Source organism: Saccopteryx bilineata, chromosome 5 (genome assembly GCF_036850765.1).
Source record: "Saccopteryx bilineata isolate mSacBil1 chromosome 5, mSacBil1_pri_phased_curated, whole genome shotgun sequence".
Lineage (NCBI taxonomy): Eukaryota > Metazoa > Chordata > Mammalia > Chiroptera > Emballonuridae > Saccopteryx > Saccopteryx bilineata.
Window position 1 is genome coordinate 44,267,826 of NC_089494.1, and position 10,407 is coordinate 44,278,232.

General features: G+C 36.3%; 1 protein-coding gene across 3 annotated transcripts; it reads right to left on the reverse strand.

The window, feature by feature from the left end:
* Window positions 1-520: 520 nt before the first annotated feature.
* Window positions 521-10,407, reverse strand: NABP1 (nucleic acid binding protein 1). 3 transcript variants are annotated; one of them, XM_066280809.1, is made up of 7 exons: window positions 10,295-10,403; window positions 9,816-10,083; window positions 9,366-9,504; window positions 5,933-6,004; window positions 4,236-4,311; window positions 3,576-3,624; window positions 521-2,548 (listed from the first exon to the last, which is right to left on the reverse strand). In XM_066280809.1, exons 2-7 carry the CDS (start codon window positions 9,904-9,906, stop codon window positions 2,379-2,381), a joined length of 597 nt encoding a protein of 198 aa, XP_066136906.1. In that variant the 5' UTR covers window positions 9,907-10,083; window positions 10,295-10,403; the 3' UTR covers window positions 521-2,378. The 3 variants fall into 3 exon arrangements, with proteins under 3 accessions (XP_066136906.1, XP_066136907.1, XP_066136905.1); XM_066280810.1 differs by lacking the exon at window positions 9,816-10,083 and having other exon boundaries at window positions 10,295-10,407; XM_066280808.1 differs by having other exon boundaries at window positions 9,816-10,407.

Genomic DNA, 10,407 nt, shown 5'->3' on the forward strand with positions numbered 1-10,407 from the left:
TCATTTATATGAAGAATCTTAAATAACTATACAAAGAACTAATATTACTTGTTTTTATAGTAACGGAGCCTAAGGCTTACAGGTTTCTAATATAACCTTCCCAACATCACAAGTGATGAGATAATGAAACCAGAATTGGAAGCTCAGTAATCCATACCGTATTTTTGTTTTCCAAAACTTCAAAATTCTTTCTTTTAAAACCACCTTTAGCACTATATTCTCCCACAAATAACAATATTAGTGCTCCTACCACTACTTGATTTAAAAGAAAAAGTTATAATTTATAATACTTTTCTGTATTTTTATCTGTAATATCAGTAATTTTGCAAGCATATTAAGAAAATAATAGTCATAAAGCCAAATTAACTATAATCATCAGTACATAAAGGAAAAACTTTTATAATACAAGCTGGGGCAAAAGTAGGTTTACAGTTGTTCATACAGAAAACGCAGGAATTATTAACGAATAGAATAAATTGATTCACATACTCACAACTGTAAACCTACTTTTGCCCCACCCTGTATATAAACCCCAGTTACCAACATACTATAAACCATAAATAAATTCCTTGGGATTATTCATTATTTTGTCTAGCCCTTAACTCTTCTCACAGTACCTAATACAGTGGTACCTTGAGATACGAATTTAATTTGTTCTGTAACCGAGCTCGGAAGTCAGTCAACTCGTATATCAAACTGCTGAAACTGGACCCATGTGCCAACGCGCCAACTAGCGGCAGCTTCCTAAATCACGACTCATTTCTCGGAATTTCGCTTGGATCTCAAACAAAAATACAAATCAAGTCGCAGCTCGTATATTTAAAAAAAAAAAAAATTGTACATTGGTCTGTTCGTATCTCAAGGTACCACTATATATAGCATGTACTAAAATATTTGTTAGATATACTGAAGTAGAGCAAATAAATAAATTGGCACAAATTTTATATTCAAATACTATGGAATTTTCAGGAAACAAAGTCTGCTTAAAATTATTTTGTGATTTGAAGTGGGGAAAAAAGACAAAGCCATAAATGCAGAGCTTAGCAATTACCAGGTTGAGGTCATCATTACAACTACAATAAAATGTACTGGCTCTCCATTGTAAATCACTGAAAGAGCAAAAATAAGGTAGGTCTGTTAACATTAATGCAAGTTTTTATTCACAAGATAATAAAAAGGTGAATTCTAACAAAGGAAAATTTTACCAGTCATCCACTCTACAATAAAAAGTGGAACTGGAGACCATGTGTAGCACATAAATAAACTCTTTTACATTTCTGAATAAAGCTGTATTCGCTTCCGAGAGAGCCATTTCTTAACTTTTGCTGATAAGGCTTTGTAAATCGCACTCAGAAACGTTGACAATACACAAAACACACACACACACACACACACACACACGCACACACACACGCACGCACATGCGCACGCACGCACGTAGCTCCTCAAAGTCTCCAGGCTGAGTTTTTGCAAGTACCTAGGACCCTGTAACTTAAGACTGCCTATTTCTCCATGAATCAATCTGAACTGCTTTCACTGGGTTTACCTCCCATAATTTTTAACAATAATTAGATCAATGTTTATAACTTTATAACTCTCTCAAATTATACTTTATCTGACACGGTAGTTTCAAAAAAATAAATATTCAAGGCCTTAGTTTTAAATTTTCCTTCATTGTAATGTACAAAGTTGCTAACAAATATTAACAGGACTACCCTAAAATAAAGCAAATGTAGCTTTCTTCTAAAAATCACTTGTTATACTAAAAATCACATTCTATTCTGTAACTCTGGTGAAAATTACTTTTTTTTGGTAATAAAACAAGACTTTAGGATGATTCAGTCCTTGGAAAAATCTTAATGGCAGTCACTCAATAAAAAAGCCAATCATTTCTGGAATCACAAATACCCTCAAATTACTGTTAGCTTTGATAGAATTTGTTTTTAGGGTTTTGTGGGGTTTTTTGGTAATTATTGCTTTAGTTAGCAATATCTGAATTTAAGACAGAGAACGTGTCCCACTAAGCCTTATTTTAAATATTTCAAAATGTACACAGGATAGACTCATAGAGGCTGTAATGCTGATGTCTTAAATAACTCACCCATGAAAAGGGTGCAGGCAAGCTAGAGGATATCCAAAGACATTTTTGCTCTAGGAATAAATGCCCCTACTTTTCAGTATGTTTCCATTCTTCAATAGGAGACTTGAGCAGCTTAACAGTTTTGCTATAAAAAAAACCACTCTTGTTAACAAACCAAACATATAAAAGGAAACCGATAAAGAACACAGTTTTCACAGTTAACAACAAATAAAAGTGCAATTAAGTGTTCAAGTACAAACATGTAGTTTAAAAACTACAAGTGAATAATTGGCATAGGTCATCTTTTCAAAGCTCTCCGAGGGTCCCTGCCATTACTTATTGTGGTCGTGACCGTCTGATTATTAGCTGTTCTTGGTAGCTGTGAGTTTATAGGTCCCCGGCCATTGCTTCTACCAGCATATGAAAACTGGCATTCCCTTGATTCTGAGACAGGCTGAACCCCATTTCCTAAAAAAAAATATATAAAAATTCATCATCATTTTCAGATACTGATCGACAGAGGTACACCTATTTGAAGTTCTAACACATGCTAATTAATACAAGTAATATTAGGGAAAACAAATGCCCTTTTTTTTTTTTTCAACTACTGGGAAAAAACTCAATGTGGGTTCTAGGTTTTTTTTCAAACATATGACTATAGTAAATATTTTAACTTGATCCTGTATTAACAGGGAGGAGAAAAAAGAGCATAATATAAGAAATTGGCCAAGTAGGAAAAAAGTATAGATAATACATTGCCTACATTATAAGGGAAAAAGCAAAAGAGACAGGGCAAATGGTGAGAGTACTAGCATTTGGTTCAAATATGGTTACTAACACTTCTAAAAGACAATGTAATTCTAACTTTCTGAAGAAAAGACGGCAGTTTCTCACAATGTAATGAATACCACATCATCAAAAAGACTGTCCTCAGTTATTTAAGACTTCAAAAACCTTTAACATGGCTGCAACAACCATTAACATTACAGCTGAGGGTATTTGAAGGGTAAAGGCTAATATTTTAAAGAGGCAGCTATCAACATGTGAAAAATTAAGGTGAGTTATTAGTCTGAAGATAAAGGCTTTCAGTGCATCAAAATAACCAGTAATTCTGCATCTATCATAATCACTAGTTACAGATATTTTACTGAAGTCGATGGAGAAACAACATGACACATCACCAAAATTTAAGATTTCTAAATCACCATAATTTAAGATTTCTATATTATTAGCCAAGGTTCATCACTGTAGTCCCAGTAACTGGCCCAAATATTTAAATATAGAATGAGCTCAATAAATTAGTTTAAGAGGGTAACTGCTCTCTAGAAAATCAGCTATTTGGGAATTCCCTATTTACCAATAGTTCCCTTTTGGAACTAATTTATGCCTAATGACAACTTTCTCCTCTAAAGCTTAAAAAATATATTCTCTTACACTCAAACCTGATTAAATTATATTAAAAAAAAAAAGGTCTCACCCACTGGTCCAAACGTACCTGTACCCATATTACTATTCATGGAATTATTCTTCTGTTCACTATGTGCCTAAAAAAAAATTTTAATTTATCCAAATGAAGATTAAAAAATTTAAAAAAAAACACACATTTACATTATTATAATTGTATCCATTCCGATTTTTAATTTTTTAAACAAAAGTTTTAAAGATCTGTCCAGGTTCATTTAATTATTAAAATATTTGTGAATGTTTCCCAAACTTTCATCTTACTGTATTTCTTGATATTATTCCCCACTCTGCAAAGTGTTAAATGACACATATACTTAATATGACACTACAGATACATATTCAGACTTATAATAAAGGATAAAAATGAATTAAAAAGAAGATTCCTTTTTAAATTTTCTTTATGCTCTGGCCAGCTAGCTCAGTTGGTTAGAATGTAGCCCTGATATGAAAAGGCTGTGGGTTTGATCCCCAGTCAGGGCTCATACAAGAATCAACCAATGAATGCATAAATAAGTGGAACCACAAATCAATATTTCTCTCTCACCCTTCTTTTAAAATCAATTTTTAAAAAATGTAAATTGTCTTCATTATACTTTGGGTATGACAGGGTTGGCAATCTCACCGTGTTATTATAATGCATGATCAAAATTAGCCTAATCACAAAAATAGACTATACTTTTAGATAAATTACCCCTTTGTTTTGTTGTCCTCGATAATCTGGATTGGGTTCACTGAAATTTGGCACTTCTGAATAAACCATACAAAATCTGAAAGAGAATAAAGGACAAGTTAAACGACTTCTTAAATAATCAACCTTTCTTTATATAATATGCATAACTTACAGGAATGAAGAATTTAGGTATGAGATGAATTAACTAAAAAGCAACACTAACTCCATTTACAACAGAAACTTTCTAAATGCTTATGTTCCATGAAAGTAACAAATATTTGATTGACAACACTGTATGAAACATTCTATTTTCTATTTTAATTCTTCTGTACTGCAAAAATAAATCGTGTTAAAGATCAAGGACCTAGAAACATTTGTCCTGTTTTTTCCACATAGGCTGATGCCACTGAACCATGTTTAGGGTTCCAGAGTGGGTTTTCCAGCAGTGGTAATGGATTAGCACTGATCCATTCACACACTCTCATCCAGTCCCTCTTTGAGCAATCACTGTGAATCTGCAAAGATAATCATTCAAGGTTAACAATGGGTTCTGCAGGCATGAACAGATAAATGGCTATCAGTTTATCCCAATGTTTCTTGTAAGTTGACTAAGGCATGTATTAGCATTACACACAAGCTCTTCACCCCTCTAATAAGGATTTAGAACTAGTTTTGGTAAATGCTAAACTGACCCTGACAAAGTCAAGTCACTAAGAACTGTGTGACCTTCAGTGGTTCTTCACTTAACTGACCTCCATTATTATAAATACTTCTCCACACAGGAAGGTCAGGACAGGATCCTAATCTTTCAGTAATATTGATGTTAAGCCCTTCATAACACATTGCTCTAAATACAAACATTTATAAGTGATTTCCCCCCTAATAAAGACAATGTTACCAATTTCTGATCTTTAAAACCTGGCAAGATTGTTTATTTTTCCAAAGTATCTTATCCCTACAGTAAGAAAGAGAGCATTTATTTATTTAGTGGTTGCCAGTTATGGCTTCTCTTTCAATATCCTCTGATTTAATGGGCATGAAGTAGAAGTCTAAGCATTAATCAAGTAGAACAGACTAATGATTTGACTTAGTGCCGACCCCAAACTTTATGAGTACATTCCAAATGTCAAGGCTAGCATGGAGGCTGAATTACCTTTACACCTCTAGAGAGGCTGGTTCCTCCAAGTCAGGGTGGAGGTTACCAAGGTAGTAAGTAGCGCATGGAAACTCGCAATGCCTGTGTGGTACCTAGACTGTGGATAAATACAGTACTTCATTTGTCATTGCTACAAGTCCTCTTACCATGAGTACATATTCACCCAGAAAGAGAGAAAAGGAAAATCTGAACACATGGCCAAAACCCACACCTAGCTTTTTATCTGGCAATTCACTAGAAGACAGAACCTACCTCAAAGGCACTTCTGACACCTGAAAAATGGACATCCCCAAAGCCTACAGAAATGGTTCCACTGGGGCTTGCCTCAAGTGCAGCTTCTTACTGCTATTTGCCAGAATAATTGACATTCTCAACCACAGAAAACTGTACTGATAGCTGTTCAACTAATACATACATGGAAAGTTTTCATAACTTGCTGAAGGCATTCGGGTTACCAGTCAAAAACAAACCAAGGAAAATGTTTATAGTTTATACCTATCAGTTATTTTAGTAAATATTATTTGTAATTTATTCAGTTATACAAAATGAATTTAACACTTACTCTCCGATTTTTTGAAGTTCTCCACCTCTTCCAGTATAAAGTGTCAGACATCCTTTCCACATGGATGCATACCTAGAAAGAAAACATCAGTTCTGTAGAAATCTGTATATTGCCTTCTACTTAAAGCAAGTAATTTTTTTTCTTAAGTGAGAGGAGGAGAGAAAATGAGACAGATTCCTGCATGCATCCCGACCAAGATCCACCCAGCAACCCCCATCTGGAGTCAACACTTGAACCAATTGAGCCACTGGCTGCAGGAGGGGAAGAGGGAGAGAAAGGGGAGAGAAGCAGATGGTTATTTCTCTTGTGTGCCCTGGCCTGGAATCGAACCCAGACATTCATACATTGGGCCGATGCTCTATTCACTGAGGCACAGTCTAAATCAAGTTAATCCTTATACCGTAATTTTTGTATTAGGTGCAGATGGGGACCAAGCTCTCAGTCTACCACAGCAAATCAAATATAATTAATTAATCTAATTTGGATTAACTTGTTAGTTAGTAATAATACAAAGAAAACTCTACTGCCCAATTTTGACATAATCATCTAAACTAGTGCTTTTCAACCACAGGACCAGTCCTCCAGAAATTTCATGACAGTCCGTCAGTGTTAACTACCCTAAAGTTGTATGAAAATTATAGACTAAATGATCTTAAATTAGCTTATGATCTTAAATTAGCTTATGCTCAGGGTGATTTCTGCCTGTGGTCCCTGAAATAATTCTATTTTCACTGATCCTCAAGTGTAAAAAGGTTGAAAATCACTGATCTAAACTGTAACTAACTCTAGAAAACAAAACATTCTTATTTGAGCAAAACAAGAATTATTATACTCCAAAGGTCACATCTTCAGTCAGTTATCAAAGGGAGAACTTACAATTGCAGGGATTCAAGAAAAAGTTCTTTTTCAATCACAGAATATATTGTATATATAATCAACATCCTAATGTTGACTTCTATATTCATTTCCTTGGTCTAGTAAGATATTGATATAATTGTTTTCTTTTCCTCCAGAATACACATAGGGTTCCCAAGCTATAGGAAATTTGGTAAAATTTAATCAAGGGGCTAAAAAACTAAGTTTACAAATCTTTCACTCATCTGCCTTTCCAAATTTGCAACTTTTAACACCAAGTTGGCTGAACATTTACTTCCTTTTTAAAATTTTAATGTAGATAGCATCATTAGGGAAAATGACCATACACATAAATCTAAGAAAAAATGTAAATTAATAAATATTATAAAAACCAGTCCAAAGTTTGGTTTTCAGTGGTTGTTTGTACAACTACTATGTTAATGACTTAGAGGCCATGGCGGGTTGGCTCAGTGGTAGAGCATCGGCCCAGTGTATAGATGTCCTGGGTTCAATTCTCAGTCAGGGAACACAGGAGAAGCAACCATCTGCTTCTCTCCTTCTCTCGCTCGCCCCCTCCCGCAGAAATGGCTTGATTGGTTTGGGCGAGCTGGCCTCGAACACTGATGATGGCTTCATGGCCTCTACCTCAGGCACTAAAAAAAAATGGCTTGGTTACTGAGGAACAGAGCAACAGCCCCAGATGGGCAGAGCATCACCCCCTAGTGGGCTTGCTGAGTGGATCCCGGTCAGGGTGCATGCCAGAATCTGTCTCTCTGCCTCCCCTGCTCTCACTAAAATAAAATAAAAAAAAATTTAAATTAAAGTTAATGACTTATAGTAAATTATAATTAAATATTGTTTAAGTACAGTGATAGTTTATCTTTTATATAGGTAATAAAAATTTGCTAGTTCCACATTACACATTTCTCTTCATTTAGTAAGGGTTATTTATTAAAGACTCCAACAATTTTGTTAAATAAAAAGTGACTTAGGAGACAGTACATTAATATTTCACCTTACTAAGTAAAATTAGTGCATATTTTGAGAAAAAACTTGAAGTTACTACAATTAAAACATTTAACTTTTACTTATTTTAGGACTGAGAGCCACATTTGCAGTTTTCTGATAAACAATCAATATTCAAACTACCATTGTTTAGATGTATATCTTTCTTCAAAAGCCACTTTTCTTAGATTCAACCAGAGTTAAGGGCCTTACAATGGCTCAGACTCTACTGGATGCAATATTTCATTAAGTAAGGTATAATTATTCCCATTTTATAGAAACAAAGTTGATAAAGTATATAACTTCAAGGTCACACTAAAGTTAGGACATAAAGTTTCTTCAGTTTTGATTTTCCTTTAAATTGTATTCCTTAGTAACCATATTCCTTAAAACCCTACAGATAGTATAAAGGTACTGAATTCAAGTTTTCTAGTTTTTTGAATGGACACATCTATGTATTTTTTCTGACTACAAAGTATGAAATATTTGAAAGGAGATGGTGTTTACAGTATTTAAAATACTTTAAATCACTAGATAAGATACTTTGGCAGCTATAACAACTTTAGTTATGCAAATCCTCACCACACCCTCCCAAGTAGGAATTCTTTTGATTAAACACATGGGGAAGTGTAAGACACAATTAGTGTCATAATGAGTCACTGTAAAAGAATAAAATGTCTAAATTCTGACTCCCACTTCCTTCTTTGATACTCTGCCTCACTTCCTGAGGATGTAAGTAAGGCCTGTAAGATACTATCAAAGGGTTCCTACATTCAGACTTATCCATCACTTCTCTGATATTCTACTCACTATGCCAACAACATCCACTTTTCCTAGTTAAAGACCAATAAATTATTACTATTCTATTGACCACAAAGTTTCCAATATCTATTATTTACAAAACCCTTTTCTTGCCTTTTATCTTCCCAAGATTTGGTAAATTTTTAAGGCAGTCTAATTACCAAACAAACAAAAAAAGGTTATGCTATTCTTAAAAGCCAATCTTCTGACTTTTTTTGATATAGACGTCTTTCTGCCAAATATTTTCTGCACATCATTCTGTTTCTGCACCACACTGATCTTACAGAAGTAGGCACAGGAAATCATTTCGAGAATGTGCTTTCCACTTATTGTAAACTTCCTCTGTAAATCAAATATGGACAAAATGTTGGCAGGATTTCAAGTCATTTAAAAGGGAGAAAAAAACCTGACTTTATTAAATTATTTCTGAAAAAGATAAAATAGTATATTAATCTGATCAATCTACTTTAGACTAAAAAAATCCCAGAATAGTATATAAAAATTTATTTAACCTGTAAACTGAGGCAGGAGGTGAGGGGTGTAGATTCTCGGCTAAAACTGACTACTTTTAAAGGGCAAGGCTGTTACATCCTAACGCTGTCCACCATCCGAAATTAAAATCGAAGGGGCGCAAAACTCCTCCGGAGTGACCCACAGAATAGAAATGGAATTTTAAAACTTTCCAAGGTCCCGGTGTCAACCAATACCGATTCCTGAGGCTGCAACTTGGAAAGCACTGTCCTCCACCCCACCCACTTTTATGCAAACCTACCCTCTGGTTAACCGAATAATATCCCCTGGTTGTATAAGACCTCCGATTTCATCCCACACGGAAATAGTGATGCTCCCCGTTTTATCTGCTACTTTGCATGATCTCACTTCATGGCCGTCTTTGGTTTTGGTCACGCGTCCTGTGAGGATTTAAAAATCAAAAGAGGAGAGGGGGGTGTATTAGATAGATAATAAGGACTTTCAAAAAGGCTAACTCTTGCTCCAGGATCTTAATTCACGAGAAAGGTAATAAAAAGTCGAGCCCTGATTCTCGCCGCAAACATCCAAGCCGGGGGGCGGGGAGTGGGGGGGGGGGGGACACAGTACCACGTGGGTGGGGGAGGGGAAGAGAAGAAAGGGGGAACCGGGCCCCCAGCTCGCGGCGGCGGCACCCTTCCCTCCTGCCCCGCGACGCACAGTGGCGGCGAGATGCGCTGCGGGCCCAACTTACCTATCTCCAGGACAATAAAGACGACATTTAAGTTTTTCAGTCCGGGCTTAATATCTTTTATAAAAATAGGTGGGTCGTTTACCCCATTCATACTGAGGCAGGTGCGGTTACGGCTGCGGAGACGCGGGTGGGAAGGGAGCGGGACAGAGCTTCCCACCCTCCCGGGCCAGGGGCGAGGGCAAAGGGGCGACCTTGGGCGGGGACGGCCAGAGAAGGGGCACAAAGCGATTAGTCAGGTATCGAGGAAACTAGCCCAGATGACACTGAGCTTTAAAAAAAAAAAAAAAAGGAAAAAAAATGCCAAAACAAAACAAAACAAAAAACCTCACAAGTTCACAAGAAAAAAAGAACCACTCCGCACACCAACCCCGCTCCCAACCGGGCAACAGGAAGGCAAACGTGCGAAATGCCCCCTTCTTTGGATAAAAGGCAGAAAAAAAAGCGAGGGGACGCCTCTGCCCTGAGTCCCGCTCACATACACATGGGCGCGCGCCCAATCTGCTCGGGCTCCGGGAAGAGACCTGCTGTCACAGCGCACCGGGAGCAGAGACCGAGCTTCTGCACACACGGCGTCCCAACAGCGACTGCCGAA